Source organism: Pongo abelii, chromosome 3 (assembly GCF_028885655.2).
Source record: "Pongo abelii isolate AG06213 chromosome 3, NHGRI_mPonAbe1-v2.0_pri, whole genome shotgun sequence".
NCBI lineage: Eukaryota > Metazoa > Chordata > Mammalia > Primates > Hominidae > Pongo > Pongo abelii.
This window is the reverse complement of record NC_071988.2, coordinates 63,538,820-63,556,956: the sequence shown is the minus strand read 5'-3', so window position 1 is coordinate 63,556,956 and position 18,137 is coordinate 63,538,820. Positions and strand designations below refer to the sequence as shown.

The window sequence follows — 18,137 nt, the reverse complement described above, 5'->3', positions numbered from 1 at the left end:
GAAAGCTTTCCCTTAACACCATAATCCACATTAAAAATAAAATTCCTCTAGTATTTATTACTTGTATCATTCATTTCCCATTTAGCAGAATTCAGTCAACCATGGATCAAAACTATTCAGGAAAAACAAACAAACAAAAAACGGATGGTTATGTCTGTACTGAATACGTGCAGACATTTTTCTAATCATTCCCTAAACACTATAACACATATTTACATTGTATTAGTTATTATAAATAATCTAGAAATGATTTAATGTAAATGGGAAGATGTGTGTAAGTTACATGTAAATACAACACCATTTTATCTATGCGGCTTGATGATCCATGCATTTTGGTATCTGCAGCGGGTCCTGGAACCAATTCCCCCATGGATACCAAAGGTTGACTATATTTTAATGTCTATGTCCTGTTGCCCTATAGGTGAATAAAAGGGGCCTATCTCTTACAACTTTATCTTTCTCACTTCCAATCAAGGCACATTAACACCGTGCCTTGTGTTTAACAGTTATTAATACAATAAATGATTTTAGACTAAGGAGGTATTTGATAATGGCTTAAGGGATAACTACACCAAAAATATATCTGTATTTCAATAAAGGATTTTTCTGGAAGTCTGAAAAGCCTCTACAACTGAAGGAGTGAACTAAAAATTCAGGCATGGCTGGGTGCAGTGGCTCATACCTATAATCCCAGCACTTTGGGAGGCTGAGGCAGGCAGACTGTGTGAGGTCATGAGTTCAAGACCAGCCTGGCTAACATGGAGAAACCTCGTCTCTATGAAAAACACAAAAATTAGCTGGGCATGGTGGTGTGCACCTATAATCGCAGCTACTCAGGAGGCTGAGGCAGGAGAATCACTTGAATCCAGGAGGCAGAGGCTGCAGTGAGCTGAGATCCTACCACTACACTCAAGCCTGGGTGACAGAATAAGACTCTGTCTCAAAAAATAAATAAATAAATAAATAGTCAGGCCTGAATAACACAAATGCTAGAAAGTTGCCTTCTATTGACAAAATAAAGAATCAAAATATAGTATATGATATTGATGCAAAAAGTAATCTGATATGGTTTGGCTGTGTCCCCACCCAAATCTCATCTTGTTGTTCCCATAATCCCCATGTGTCATGGGAGGGGCCGAGTGGGAGGTGATTGAATCATGGGGGAAGTTACCTCCATGCTGATGTTCTCGTGACAGTGAGTGAGTTTTCCCAAGTTCTGATGGTTTTGTAAGGGGCTTTTCCCCTTTTTGCTCAGCACTTCTGCTTCCTGCTGCCATGTGAAGAGGGACATGTTTGCTTCCCCTTCCGCCATGATTGTAAGTTTCCTGAGGCCTCCCCAGCCATGCTGAACTGTGAGTCAATTAAACCTCTTTCCTTTATAAACTACCCAGTCTTGGGGAGTCCTTTATAGCAGTGTGACAACAGACTAATACATCATCTTAATAGAAAAACATGCCACCAACTTGAAATATTAATAGGAACTAAAATTTTCATTTTTGAGAATGATTATAGTTTTCTACTATTATTTGTTACTAACAATTTCTTCTACTACTATTCGGTAAATTATGATGTGACCTATCTTATCCTTGTTTTTTCATCTATAACTTCATAGGATGTTTCATATTCATAGAGAAAAGAAAATGAATGCCTGTATCAAGAGTAGTATGATCACAAGCAATGCCTCCCCCAACCATTCTCCCTCTCCTGCCACTTTAATAGGTGTCAAACTTTCCATTAACCACTACACTTAAAATCTCTAAATGAGGCTGACCATAATTTATGTGATGATACATACACTCAGTTCTCAAACACAATTCAAAAGTAAGAAAAGAAAATGGTAACTACTTGGATCTTGTTATCTCCCTTACTCGTTTCATGAAAAGGAAATATAAGTTCTGCTGATTTACTTATATGACATAAATCAATAGCCTTTGTTTTTTCTATATTAGGTCAGCGTTACCATTTAGTGATTGGATGACACAAACAATTTTTTAAAATCTAGAAGATGTTAATAACAGAGGAAACTGGGTATGGGGCACATGGGAATTCTCTGTACTACCTTGTCCATTTTTCTGTATATCTAAAAATGGTTCTAAAATTAAAAATATTTTTTAAAATGTCCAGAAGAAAATGGGAAGGTGAGAGCGTTTTTATTGAGGGAAGTGTTAATCAAACAATTCGATTCCAATGAGATCTATCACATGTTGTCTATTTCAAAGGGCAATTAAACTCACTAAAGATTAGAAAGGGATTTTTTTAAAACAGCCAAATTAAGTAGCATACTCATTTTCATACCTTCAACAAATAATCACTGAGTGACTCTCCAAGAAACTAGCTAGCTCCTCTGGACACAGAGATAAAGTTCCTGCCTTTAAGAAGCTACAACTACCATAACTATCCAAATAAACAGAAAATTACAATTCTCTGTATCATGACAGTAGTGCATACAAGGCAACAGTAAAACAGAGATGAAGGGCATCTAATTCTGAATGGAATTCAAGCAAGTGCCAAGAAGCAAGCTTTTAGAAAGTGTGAACACATTGCAAACAATGCTCTATGACTAGATTATATAGTTTCTGTAAACATGACAAAACCTAATACAGTTATATATGGTTTTAAAGCATATAATTATACTTATTTTAAATTACTTAAACATTATCTTAATCCTATAATGGGATTCTTTCCCTGGGTTTTCTTGCTATGAAAAGAAATTTTTTTAAGTTGTCCAGAAAACTCAGTTAATCAGTCTGTCCTTTTTTCTGCCTATGCTAGTTTACTTATGTGTTGCTAATAATCTCATGTTTTACTCTCAAACAAGTTTTTAAATGTTGGGCTTATCCTACTATTTGAGCTTACTAGAAAATAAAGCCCCAGAAGAGTAGTAAAGTCAAAGTTCTTTTCTGTATGAACCAAAGAAATTAGCAAATTATGTACTGCATGGCTTTCGACTTTAAAAAATGCCCCTTTAGAGCCTGGACTTTTAAGTGCTAAAATCCATTCATTCTCTTTATAAGGTATGAAGTTTCAGACTAATCAGGGGGAGAGAAATACCACTTTTCAATATCTCCTGAAAGAAACATTTACAAGCAGAATTACTTTACCCTGTTATAGAGAGATAAGCTATTTTTTTATTTTTTGTAGAGACAGGATGCTTCACTGTGCTGCCCAGGCTGGTCTTGAATTCCTGGCCTCAAGCAATCCTCCCACCACAGCCTCTGAAAGCATTAGCATTAAAGGTGTGAGCCACTGCACCCAGACAGAGAGAGGCATTTTAAGAGTAGTTTATAAGTAACTTTAGAATATTTATACCATGAGCTCCATCTTCAGTAACATCCCTACATATTAAAAACTGAAAATTCCCCCCAAAAGCCTATCAGCTGTGGCACAGCACCTAGCATGGTGTCTGGCACAGAGTAGATATTAATAAATACACATTAGAAAAAAAGTAAGCACATAAACCAGGTATTCGCCATCCTAATGAAACAAAATACACTTTTCTAATACTCCACCCTTTTGGTCATATAGATAATGAATTAAAATATGGCCAATATGACATTATCAGTTGAAAGTCACACAGCATAAAAAGTTCTGTATCTTCTATTTTTAGAGTGTTTTTTATAAGTAATTCTATTGAGAAAAATATTTCTATTGAGAAAAATTGCAACAAGTATCTCAGCAGAAATTTAGTTATTCTCAAGACATTCTCAGTGATTTAACATTTTCAACAGGCTGATTAAAATGGAAACACTAAAAAGTTAGCATTAGAATAAAGAAGACAGGAAGAAGAGAGGTCAGATAAAGTGGTACGACCTTGCACTGCATAACAATGTTTCGATCAACAATGGACTGCATATATGACCACAGGTGGCCCTAAGATTACAGTGGAGCTGAAACATTCCTACTGTCTAGTGATGTCATATCTGTTGTAATGTCATAGATCAATTCATTGGTCATCCTTTGCACTTGTGTTTGTGGTGATGCTTGTGTAAACAAACCTACTGTGCCACCAATCATATAAAAGTTTAGCACATAAAATTATATACAGTACACATGTACATGATAATAAACAATCATCTTACTAGTTTATGTATTTACTATACTTCTAATGTTTTAGAGTATTCTCTATTTACATTTTTTTTTGAGATGGAGTTTCGCTCTTGTTGCCCAGGCTGGAGTGCAATGGCTCGATCTCGGCTCACCGCAACCTCTGCCTCCCAGGTTCAAGCGATTCTACAGGCATGTACCACCACGCCCGGCTAATTTTGTATTTTTAGTAGAGACAGGGTTTCTCCATGTTGGTCAGGCTGGTCTCAAACTCTCAACCTCAGGTGATCTGCATGCCTCGGCCTCCCAAAGTGCAGGGATTACAGGCATTAGCCACCACGCCCAGACTTATATATATATATATTTTTAAGTTAACTCTAAAACAGCCTCAGGCTGGTCCTTTAGGAGGTATTTCAAAAGGGCACTGTTATTATAGGAGATGACTCCATGCCTATTGTTTCTCCTGAAGACGCTCCAATGGGACAGGATGTGGAGGACAGTGATGTTGATGATCCTGACCCCGTGTAGGCCTAGGCTAATGTGTGTATGTTTGTGTCTTAGTTTTACAAATGTTTAAAAAGTTAAAAAAAGTTTTTTAAATAGAAAAAAGCTTTTGAAATAAAGACATAAAGAAAGGAAATATTTTTGTACAGCTGTATGATGCATTTGTGTTTCTGAGGCAGGGTCTTGCTCTGTCACCCAGGCTGGAGTGCAGTGGCACTATCACGGCCCACTGTAGCCTTGGCCTCCTAGGCTCAATGCAATCCTCCTACTAGAGCCTCTGGATTAACTGGGACCACAGGCGCATACCAGGACACTCGGCTAATTTTTATGTTTTTTTAAAGACAGGGTTTCACCATGTTGCCCAGGCTGGTCTCAAACGCCTGAGCTCAAGCAATCTGCCAGCCTTGGCTTCCCAAAGTGTTAAGCTAAGTGTTACTACAAGAGTAAAAAAGTTATAATAAGCTAAGGCTAATTTATTATTGAAGAAAACATTTTTATATAAAGTAGCCTAAGTGTACAGTGTTTATAAAGTCTATAAAGGTGTGCAGTACTGTCTTAGTCCTTCACATTCACTTATCACTCACTCATTGACTCACCCAAAGCAACTTCCAGTCCTGCAAGTTTCATTCTTGGTGAGTGCCCTGTACAGGTATACCATTTTTTTACCTTTGAGACTGTATTTTTTATTGTACCTTTTCTATGTTTAGGTATTTTTAAACATATAAATACTGTGTTACAACTGCCTATAGTATTCAGTACAGCGGCATGCTGTACAGGTTGTAGTCTAAGAGCAACAGGCTATATACACCATATAGCCTAAGAGGGTAGTAGGTTATACATCTAGGTTTTTATAAGTATACTCTATGATGTTCACACAGTGACAAAAGTGCCTCAGAACATATTCCCGTTATTTAGTGATGCATAACTATAGTTGAATATTAAGTTAGTACAGATTAGTTATGACTGAGCTGAGAAAATACATGCTAAAACAAAGACATACTTAGAGCTCTGATCCCTACCCCTTTAATGACTGTTGTACATTGCTCTCAAAGTCCACTTCCCAGTGCTTTAGAATATTTAAAATAGGCATTTTAATAAGAAGTAGATTGTAGAATCTTTATACTTACTGGTAAATGTTCAAGTAATGAAGTTACACTCTCAGACACATATATTATGCTTCCATCTGTCATGATTGCTAAAAAAAAACCATCAAGAGCCTGAAATTAAACATAATGATATGTTAAATGAAAAGAAAAAAGTATTTTGCAGGACAGAAATAAAAATCTGAGATAAATGACAAAGGATTTAATATGGAAATATCCAAAGTTCTGTCAAAATTTAATACTAGCTTTCCCCCTTTACAATACCTTGGTATGTATCTTTGTTCATTTTTAAATGCTTCTGGAGAAAAAAAGTCTCTCTCTGGCCATCTATTGGACAACTGGTCTCTAAAAGATAGAGACAATGTTCCACCTTCATCACTAGGTATATTACATGATCCAACCATGTATATACAGTATTATGGCTTATTTGAAGATGCTAATGTCTCCAAAGCATACAAGACATCAACAATGTTTTGTAGGCACACAAAGGAACACTTTGTTATTATCATGGATATGTTAACACAGAGGTGTACATTTGAAGTTTAAGGAGATATATGAAGAATAAAGTAAAAGGCAGTAGCAGGAAATTAAGGTGAAAAATTAGGCTGAGTTCATATCATAAAAGGCTTTGAATATAAGGTTAAGACATAAGAATTTTATTCTGTATACAATGGTAAGCCAACAGAAGATTTTAGGGAAGGGGGCTGTGCTTCAATAAGACTAGTGTGGAAGCAGGGTATAAAATGGATTTAGAGGGAAAAGAAAATTCAGTTAGGAAAATCATAGTGGCTTTTGGAATAATTAAGGAACTTAATGGGAATCTGAATGAAATCAGTAGTATTAGGAATAAAGAAAGTACTTTGAGCAAGCATTGAGAAATGTGAAGTTCGATTTCAGAAGAGAAGTCAGAGCAGGGAGTACAAGACTTAATAAAAAAGCAATTTTGTATTTTATACACTACAATGTATTTTCATTTGAGAATCCTAGGCACAGAAGTGACAGCTGAAGAAATGAGATCTACAAAAGACAAATCCTGGAAGAATTATCTACATATAAGGGATGAGGAAGAGAAAAAGGCCAGAGAAAATTACAGAGAAGGCTGGGTGCAGTGGCTTACGCCTGTGATGGTAGCAATTTGGGACGCCAAGGCGGGAAGATCACTTGAACCCAGGAGTTTGAGACCAGCCTGAGCAACATGGTGAAACCCTGTCTCTGAAAAAAAATTCAAAATCAGCCAAGTGTGGTGGTACATGCTGATGGTCCCAGCTGCTTGGGAAGCTGAGGCGAGATCACTTGATCCCAGGAAGTTGAGGCTGCAATGAGCCACGATCATGTCACTGCACTCCAGCCTGAGCAACAGAGTGAGATCCTGTCTCAAAATAGTAATAAAAATTAAAATTACAAAAAAGAAAATGATAGAGAAGACAGAATACACTGTCATCAAGGAATCAATGGAAGAGAGGATGACAAAGTGAAGAGGAGAGGAATGGTTTGGTATAAAATGAGATAAAGAATAAGAAAATGAGAAATGAATTTTGGTGATTTTCAAAAAGTTATGTTAACAGGAAGGCAAGTCAGACTACAATGAGTTTAAAAATGAGTACAAAATCAGAAGGCTATTACTAGTCACTCATTCATGAACTTTAGAAGGGAAGAAAAAGGCAAACAGTTCTAAGGGGGTGAAGTATCAAGAGAAGGCATTTGGAAAAAGAGCAAGTATATTTGTAGTCTAAGGGAAAGGAAGATCCAGTGGAGAAGAAGTAGAAGATACACAGCAGAAAAGATACTATAAGAGGGATTCTTCTATTAAAATGGCTAACATACTAAATTCTAATTTCTCGTTTACTTAAATGGCTCTCGAAAAGGATAGTGACCTCTGATAGGAACCATGTATATCTTATTAATCCTTGTATCTGCAGCACTAGTGTAGTACAAGTAAAAATACTTGCAGTATGTAATTTATAGAGCTGGGAGTTAGAGTAACCTTTCCTAACTCTATGTAATTGACGAATATATAGAAAATGGTACCCTCCCCCATGTCCCCTTCTTTTGGGAAAGAGATCTGGATATCACAAAGAACTTATTTTGAGTAGATGCCTATCTTCTAGAATGGCTCAAGCAAACCCAGTCTTCGCTAACATAGCACTAGAAATCTTGTCATTCGAGCAAACTCATGAATTATGTTTTTAAACCCTTTAGTACAATAATGCCAGTATTATTATTTCATAATAGGGTCAAAAGTAGACAACTGTTCGCCAGGCTCACACCTGTAATCCCAGCATTTTGGGAGGCCAAGGCTGGTGGATCACCTGAGGTCGAGTTTCAGACCAGCCTGACAAACATGGTGAAAGCTCGTCTCTACTAAAAATAAAAAAATTAGCTGGGCGTGGTGACACATGCCTGTAATCCCAGTTACTTGGGAGGTTAAAGCGGGAGAATCACTTGAATCTGGGAGGCAGAGGTTGCAGTGGGCAGATTGTGCCACTGCACTCCAGCCTGGGCGACTAAGCAAGACTCCGTCTCCAAAAAAAAAAAAAAAAAAAAAAAAGAAGACAAGTGTTCCTCAATTTCCCCATCTGAAAGCAAGAAACAGATACTATTGTCTACTTCATAATACCAGCTATTATGACACATAGATACTAGAGTTTACTTCATAAAGGATTCAGTGAGTTAATATATAAAAATTATTCACTTATTTTTCTGATTTAAAGTACAGGTTTAAATGTTTATATTTATACTCTAACAAATTTTCGTAGGGTAACATTTCTGTTGAATACATAAAGAATTAATCACACAATTAATTGTCCCATCTAAAATATAAACAGAAAAATAACTCAATTTGCAAAATACTCTACCTTGCTTCAGACTTGAGACATGGCCATAATCTATTTATACAGGCATACCTTGTTTTATTGTGCTTCACTTTATTGAACTTCAGTTACTGGGTTTTGTTTTGCTTTTCGTTTTTTCACAAAGTGAAGGTTTGTAGCAACCCTGGGTCAAGCAAGTGTATCAGCATCATTTTTTTTAATAGTACGTGTTCACTTTGTGTCTCGTGTCACATTTTGGTAATTCTTGCAATATTTCAAACTTTTTCCATTATTATTATATCTGTAATGGTGATTCGCCCACATAAGGTGGCGAATTTAAATGTTGTGTGTGCTCTGACTGCTCCACCAACTCACTGGCCATTCCCCCATCCCTCTCCCTCTCCTTGGAGCTCCCCATTCCCTGAGACATACAACAATATTGAAATTAGGCCAATTAATAACTTTACAATGGCCTTTAAGTATTCAAGTGAAAGGAAGAGTCCCTCATCTCTGACTTTAAATCAAAAGCTAGATGTGATTAAGCTTAGTGAGGAAGGCATGTCGAAAACTGAGACAGGCCAAAAGCTAGACCTCTTGCAACCAAACAAGTAGCAAAGTTGTGAATGAAAAAGAAAAGTTTTAGTGAACACATGCATGATAAGAAAGTGAAACAGCCTTATTCCTGATATGGAGAAAGTTTGAGTGGTCTGTACAGAAGATCAAACCAGCCACAATATCCCCTTAAGCCAAAGACTAATCCAGAGCAAGGCCTTAATGCTCTTCAATTCTGTGAAGGCAGAGAGAGGTAAGGAAACTACAGAAGAAAAGTTCAAAGAGAACAGAGGTAGGTTCATGAGATATAAGGAAAGAGGCCATCTCCATAACATAAAAGTGCAAGGTGAAGCAGCAAGTGCTGATGTAGAAGCTACAGCAAGTGATCCGGGAGACCTAGGTAAGGTCATTGATGAAGGTCGCTACACTAGATACCAGAGTTTCAGTGCAGATCAAACAGCCTTCTATTGGGAGAACATGCCATCTAGAGCTTTCATAGTTAGAAAAGAGAAGCCAAAGCTGGCTTCAAAGCTTGAAAAGACAAGCTAACTCTCTTGTCAGGGGCAAATGCAGCTGGTGACTTTTAAGTTGAAGCCAATGTTCATTTGCCATTCTGAAAGTTCCAAAGCCCTTAAGAAGTATGCCCTATAAATACAGCAACAAACCCTGGATGACAGGACATCTGATGACAGCACATCCGTTGACAACATGGCTTACTGAATATTTAAAGCCCACTGTTGAGACCTACTGGTCAGAAAAACAGATTTCTTTCAAAATACTATTGCTCGCTGACAACGTACTTGGTTGCCCAAGAGTGCTGATGGAGATGTACAAGGAGATTAATGTTTTCATGCCTGCTAACACAACATCCATTCTGCAGCCCATGGGTCAAGGAATAATTTTGACTTTCAAGTCTTATTTAAGAAATACACTTCATAAGGCTACAGCTCCCATAGACAGTGATTCCTGTGATGGATCTGGGCAAAGTCAACTGAAAACCTTCTGGAAAGAATTCACCCTTCTAGATGGCATGAGAAGATTTGTGATTCATGGGAGAAGGTCAAAATATCAACATTACCAAGAGTTAAGAAGAAGTTGATTCTAACCCTTGTGGATAACTTTTGAGGGGTTCAAGGTGTCAGTGAACGAAGTAACTGCAGATGTGGTGGAAACAGCAAGAGAATTAGAATTAAAAGTGGATTCTGAAGATGTGACTGACTGCTGTGATCTGCTAATAAACCTGAACTGATGAGGAGTTGCTCCACTGATGAGTAAAGAAAGTGATTTCTTGAGATCAACTCTACTTCTGAAGAAGATGTGAATACTGTTGACATGACAGCAAAGGATACAGAATATTACATAAATTTAGTTGATAGAGCAGCAGCAGGGTTTGAGAGTACTGACTAATTTTGAAAGAAGTTCTACTCTGGGTAAAATGCTATCAAACAGCATTGCACGTTACAGAGAAATCTTCTTGAAAGGAAGAGTGAATTGATGTAGCAAACTTCATTGCTGACTCATTTTAAGAAATTGCCATAGCCACCCCAACCTTCAGCAATCACCACCCTAATCAGTTAGTAGCCACTGACACTGAGGCAATACCTTCCACCAGCAAAAAGATTAAGACTCACTGAAGGCTCAGATGATTGTTAGCATTTTTTAGCAATAAAGTATTTTTAAATTTCGGTATGATCAGTATTTTTTATATAACGCTATTACACACCTAATAGACTACAGGGAAACAAAACAATTCATGTGACTCATTTTATTGAAATACTAGCTTTATTGCAGTGGTCTGGAACTCAACTTGCAATATCACCAAGGTACACCTGTATATTAAGTCACCCTGTGATTTCTTTTTTGAGGAAAATAAAACTTTCAAAAATTAAATCTGGACATACCTCTAACATTAATTGTGTAAACTCTTCATTACTAAGGAATGTAGGTTTCCAGTCCTGTCGAATTTCACTAGCATCTGACTGTGCAGTGATTTCTGTAAACAGATTGACATATTAGTGGCATACTCCAACCACCGGAGGAGTACAAAAGCCCTACAAGTTGTCTTGTCTCTTCCCATTCTAATTAAAGATGACAACCATAGGCATTAACATTTATTGGGTAGATATCAAGAGGTCCAGGTTTTGGTATGATGAAATATTTGAGATAACATGGCAAGTTATCTCCTTGGATTTGGTCTCTTGGTAATACCAGTCTCTTCAGTTTTTCTCTTGGTGCTCTGATGGCTATGTTGCGGATGGGCTTGCGATTGCTTCCTATTTGACACAATGACCAAAGAAGATTTTTGCTCCAAGAATTCTGAAGAAATTCTTTTTTTCCTTTTCCTTCCCTTGCCATTCAAATAGCAATGTCTAGAGCAGCACTAGGGAAATTAGCTGAAAAAGGCCAAAGAGGTCACTAGGTTTGCTTTCAACAAAGAAGGCCTTAGGCCTGCCTACTGCTGGGCAAAAAGCTTCTTCCCAATCTTAAGTGCTCTATCTTAATTAATTAAAGAGACTAAATTAACATTTTATGCAAAAACTTTACTACAGTAATATTCCCACAGTGATTTTTCTTAGTGTCCTCTTTGTACAATAGTAGAGAGCTGGTCAAAAATTTGGAGATCCCTGCTGTGGGACATATGTTTGTCACAATTATTACTATTTTATTTTACTACATACTTCTAATAGATTTAGTTATGAAAAAGCTATTCATAAATGATGAAACCTAGTAACAAATGTTTTTCTATTTTTAAATGTAGACATATTAAAACAAGCAGGCAGAATAAAAATCTATGTCATAGACTATATTCTACAAAATATACTCTACTTTGTAGTAAGAAGTATAAACTAAATTCTGATTTTATCATCAGATAGAGAAATACAGCATACTGTCCCTCATCAAAAGTTAGCATATTAGAAATGCCTGTAGTGGAATATGAAGAGTAACTAAGAAGTAGAGCTACTAAATGTGTGGAATATAGTTGTGCTTTTCAAATTCACATCAATTATATATATTTGGGAAAAGAATTTAAATCCACAAACAAATCCAATCAAGTTTCATTAAACACAGGCCTATTTTAGGATGATATGTATATAAAATCCTTTTACCTTAACAGAAATACTATTTTTGTGAGAATTACATATCTGATTTTGAAAAAAAAAATTACCTAATCCCAAAATTCATCCTCTATTGTCAGGGGGAAATATATGCATTTCATTTCATTCAACAACCATTTATTGAACTCCTAGTACCTTTGGACTGGTTTCAATGAGTGTGCCATTTAACAACAGGCACTGAGGTTAGTGAGATACTATTTGTAGAGGTAAAATGTAATAATAGCGGTGGCAATAAATATTGACACATTTACAAAAGAATCAACAGAATTTGGCAACTGTGATACGGTGCTAAGGAAGCTGAAAAAAATCCTAAAATTTTTTCAGGTTTAAGTCTTAGGTGACTAAAAGGATGGTGGTATAAAAATGAAAAAAGGCAAGTTAAGAGAAAGAGGTAACTTGACAAAATGAAAATAAATTCAATTTTAGATGCACTGAGTTTGAGGACATGCAAAAGAAAGTCTAGAAGTTATCTGGAAATACATGGATAAATGTTTGCATCTAAAAATAGAAATCTGGTAGTTTAATAGAGACACAATAGCTGAAGCTATGGAATGAAGCAAGAGAAAGAGTGTACAGAAAGCAAGAGAACAAGGATAAGACTTAGGAATGTCACATTTAGAGGGTAGAAAGAGAGGAAAGAAGTTAGTTTCAGTTAGAAAGGGGGAGGAGAAAGTACAATATAAGGGAAGCCAAGGGAGGAGGGATAAAAATTTCCAGTGCTGTACAGATGCAGAAGAAGATGCAGTATAAGAAAAAACTATTGCTTTATTGAGGGATAGGAAGGTAATGTCATTAGTGAAATTAACAAAAACAGTTTCAACGAGTGGTGGAGCATAAACCAGTCCGGTAAGGCATTACCAACTGAGCTAGGCAGAAGTAAAACAGAGGCACTAATTACTAACTGTCCTGAGCTTTACAGTTTCATTCGCATTTGAAAAAGGAAATTTCCTTTTACAGGTTTTTTTTAAATCTATTATCTGTTACCAAAATATTTAATATTCTTTAAATTTTCTTTCCATGACTCATTTGTCAAGATGATTTTCTTCTATTAACAAATATTTTATTTTATAGTATTGATTTACTAGATATACATTGAAACCTTTTAAAATGACACGAGAACTTTATACTATCTAGCTTTTTCCTTTCTTTCAAATACACCCATAATTTTCCAACACAAACATGCTTCAGTGACAATGAACTCTCTGCTTTTGCACATGTTCCCTTTGTGTGACACACTGTCTTCCTTAATCTAAAAGACTCAGTTGAAAAATCAACTATTTTTAAAGTCTCCCTGACATACTCTTTCCTGTGTTTTTGCTGCAAACAGTTTACAAGCACTACTCATATTTGTAATTATGTGCTTACATGTTTGTCTGCCCTGGCTTGACTTACTTCAAATCCAGGACTGTTACCCTGCATTATGAGGATTTAGAATGTAGTAGGCACGGAATAAATGTTTGTTGAATGAAAGAATGAATATATTAGGAAATCTTTTAAAACGCAATTGATTTCTCTCTCTTAAAAAAGCCAAGGAAGCATCCAATCTTAAGTATCTCTGCCAAGATTCTAACTAATGCTTTGAGAGTCTGTTCCATTTTACAAAGTTAAAAATTTACCTTTATGTTTTCGTAAAAAATCAATGCTTTTCTGCAGAACAGTAGATTTGTCCATCTTTCTAGCATTACCAGGAAGCATGGATCCCAGTTCTTTAATAAGAACATTAAATTGATCTCTACGTTTCTTTTCAGATTTGTTTCTAGATACTCTGATGAAATGAAAAATATGCATTTTTTAAACAATCTATTTAATTACACAAGTAGTTTAATACAATGTTAATTTAGACATGACACAGCATGTACGTCTGTCAACATAGATGGTAACAAATATCTCCCAGGTTACCAACAATATACAGTTAATTTGGGCAATAATTTTTCAGCTCAGTTTATTACTAAAGAAAATTTTACAAATCATGCATTTGACATACACGTTTTTATGAAAATGCCAATAAGAAAAACTGCATTCAAATCACAACTTTTATTTAATCTAATACTTCCAGTGATTGTTAACTTACATGGTTATTATAAATATATGTACTAAACGAATAAAGATGCTATTCTATGTGAAGCAGTAACCAGTAAACAAAGAGCTATTGAGAAAAATAAACTTGATTATTTATAAAACAATCATTTTATGATACCTGTAATTATCTGCTTTGAAGTCAGATTTTCTAATTCAGTTTCTGTTTAAGCAAAGCATAATACTTTTCCAAATGGTCAGAAGATATTTAATTTATAAACTACATACCAATATTCTAAGTTCTTCCACCTTGCTAATATATCTAAACTCCTAAAGCACATAGCTTTTGGAAATCATTAATTCACTATTTATTTACCATTATATTTATCTAGTATTCATTTATTTAGTATTTTATATCTCTAATCAAACTACCTTTTTGCTTTGTCCTTGTCATCTTCTTCCACCAACCCATCAAAAATACTACTGTCATCTCTAAAAGAAAGCGGATAGAGAAAGTAAGAGCAGACTCACTAAGCAACAGCAATACTAAAGTGACATGTAAATCAACTCAGTTATGCCCTATGATTTTTGTAAAGTTAATGAGTTATAACATTCAAACTACTAATCTATTTCCTAGTAAACATTCGAAAATCAAAATTCAGTAATAATTATATTTTTAAGCTTATTACATAAATTGTAGAAGTATTTATACTTAGCTATATTATGAACACATCACGCTAAACAAGAATTTAACCAGTTTAAATATCTTGTTTCAAACGTTCAGTAATCAGTAAAAACGTATAGAAAGTCAGTGTTTGCCATTATATAAAATTATTTTTGTTAACTATAACAGCATAATTTAAACTTTTTCTTAGATATTTACTTTCTAAAACCACAAATTACTCGTAAACATCACAATGTAATGCATTAACTTATATTAATACATTTCATTCATTTACTAATTCATTTGACAAATATGTATTAGCACTCATGTGCTCTGTTCTGGACATGTTTAGCAAGCAATGAACAAGACATTTAGCTGCTTTCCTACAGTTTTTCCTTTTTTTCTGGAGACAGGGTCTTACTCTGCTGCCCAGACTAGAGTGCAGTTGCACAAACATGGCTCACTGCAGCCTCAACCTCCTGGGTTCAAGAAGTCCTCTTGCCTCAGCCTGCTGAGTAGCTGGGACCACAGGTACATGCCACCATGACTGGCTAGTTTTTTTTATATTTTTGTAGAGATGGGGTCTTGCTATGTTGACCAGGTTGGTCTTGAACTCCTGGGCTCAAATGACCTTCCTATCTCAGCCTCCTAAAGTGTTGGGATTACAGGTGTGAGATGCCATACCCAGCCTCATTTTCTAGTTGATAGAAACAAGTATAAAAATGGGAGATGAGGCCAGGCGCAGTGGCTCACGCCTGTAATCCCAGCACTTTGGGAGGCCGAGGCAGGTGGATCATGAGGTCAGGAGATCGAGACCATCCTGGCTAACACGGTGAAACCCAGTCTCTACTAAAGATACAAAAACTTAGTCGGGCATGGTGGTGGGCACTAGGCCCTGAAATTTATAAAAAATTTTTATATGTATATGAATTTTCCGAGGACAGAGTTAATAACTTTCATGACATTCAGAGATAAGGAACCCATATTAATAATCACTGCTTTATGTCTGAAAACACAAATGTCATCCCTAGATGTCATACTATCTAGAATGGGAAAAGCATAATGCCAAATTCATATTTTATCCATCAAAGGCAGTGAAGAAATATCTTTTCCAAGAAAAAGACTATCATTAATTCCACCTGTAACTATGGCACGGTTCAAAGCTATTGACATGGTGCAGGCAGGCCTCTTTAAGGAAGTTTCTTGCTCCTCAGATCTCAAGTTCTGGTGGAGTATACATCTTTACTATCTAGCTCATAAAAAGGGAGAAAATCTGTCCCTAGATGTCAAAAGTCACTTCTATGTACAAGTCTAGCTGCAAAACTCTTAAAGAATCCCCAACAGATGGAGTACACTGAACAGTGCAATAAACGCATTAACAACTTTAATGTCAGACAAACCAACACAAGTAAAAATTCCAGATCATATCTTACTAGCTATGTGACTTTAAACAAGTTATTTAACCTCTCTGACCTACAGTTTTCTCATTTGTAAAATCTTGCAGAATTATTGAGGTTAAATAACATGTAAAAAAGTATTCTGTACATTTGCTGTCAGAGTAGATGCTTTAAAAATGTTGTTGGATTATATCAAATTTAAGATATTATTGACTGTTAAGATTACCACTATTTTATGTGCCCTTAAGAAAGAAAAAAAGAGTGCTACCAATTAAATTATGATAAGAGATGCTAAAATGTAAAAAACGAAGACAACTTAGTCTTTTCTTTTCTACTTTTACTTTAGGTTCAGGGGTATATGTGTAGGTTTTTCATGTGGGTAGACTACGTGTCGCTGAGGTTTGGTGTACCAATGACCTCACCACCCAAGTAGTGAGCACAGTACCCGACAGTTTTTTAACCCTCACTGCCCCCTTCCACCCTCCTCCAAAAATTTCAAGTATTAAAATCAAAGGAATATGGAGATTTACCCTTTTCCCAAGAGTAAGATGTAAAGATTACAATTTTAACTAATGAAATCCTAATTATAGTTACCTCTTATCAGTCACAAATACTAAGATGCTTGAAGGGATGAAGTTAGATAAGAAGAAAAAAGACTCTAGAAGGTTCCAAGGAAACATTTGCAACTGTCAGAATTTCCTTCAGAGAAGCTATGACCAAATCACTAAAAATTACAGGTCAGGACTCATTTAAAACACACAAGCCATATGCTGCTGACTTTGCCTCTGGAAAATACTGATATACCTTACTTATTTTTTTATACTAAATTTGTTTAATACAGAAACTGAATGCAATAGTAATTATGTTTAGGCATAAAACTCCTTCTATCAATTTCATATAGACCATTATTCTAATAGTGCATTTTAAAATAACTATATATAACTTAAAATAAGTCTTCAAAAACATACCTGTCAACAATCGAGCTCATTTTACTACAGCTTACGGTAAACAACATAACATACTACGTTTTCGTCTTGTAGCAGACATTTGTACTTCTCCTTAGGTGAAAAGAAAAATAAATGGTCATTAGTTTTCTAAAAATCTTACTTCCACAAAGTTATCTTGAGAAATACTATATGTTATCACAGAGACTTCAAAACATTTTGTTTGTACTGAAGACCAGAACGTTATTTTCAAGCAAATACCTAGGGCTGAGGTACATTTGAGGCTTTTTCCCTCCTAAAAAACAACTACAAGAAAAAAAGTAATTCAGGCTCATATTAACTTTCTCTTTACTATCAATCAAAATAAAATGGACATTCTCAATATTCAGTACATATTTGACTATATAACTACAAATAGTCTGTAATAACACCATCTATTCAGCAATAAATATTTGTTGAAAGCCTATTTTCTGCTAAACAGTACAGCAGGCTTTGGGCACATAACAGTGAAAGACACAGTCCCTGTAGGAAAAATTTGCAATTGAGCAGGAAGATAGATATCTAAATAATTATAATAAGAGGTATAATGAAGACATATACTGTGTAATGCTATCACTGGGCAAGGAACAATTATGTCTACCCATGGGAATTAGAGGAGGGAAACAAGAGGAAATATTCTTGATGACAGTAAGTCTGTCAGGGAGTCAAAATTCTTTTTTAATGCAAATATGGTGCAGGGATGGGCAGCATCACCATCCTCTGAGAGCTTGTTTTCAAAGGCAAAATCTTAATGAACCAGAATCTACATTTTCACAAGGGCTCCATGTGATAATGTATGACCACTTAAGTTTGAGAAGCAACAGGCTGGAGGACAGAAATAGGTAATAGGTGAAAGAATTTTAAGCGATAGGAATGGCAATTTGTAAAAGCACAGGCCTTAGTGAGACAAAAGAATATCGTATTTGAGAAACTAAGAGGTTTAGCATT

General features: G+C 35.6%; 1 protein-coding gene across 22 annotated transcripts in view; it reads right to left on the bottom strand.

Moving 5' to 3' along the window:
- Nucleotides 1–18,137, bottom strand: part of CLOCK (clock circadian regulator) — a 118,366-nt gene that overhangs the window by 36,863 nt on the left and 63,366 nt on the right. For all 22 annotated transcript variants that reach the window (NM_001132234.1, XM_063722732.1, XM_063722730.1 and 19 more), the window contains 5 exon segments: nucleotides 5,676–5,765; nucleotides 10,915–11,006; nucleotides 13,746–13,894; nucleotides 14,578–14,637; nucleotides 17,175–17,264. In NM_001132234.1, the coding sequence (NP_001125706.1) occupies nucleotides 5,676–5,765; nucleotides 10,915–11,006; nucleotides 13,746–13,894; nucleotides 14,578–14,637; nucleotides 17,175–17,221 (438 nt within the window). In that variant the 5' untranslated portion in view covers nucleotides 17,222–17,264.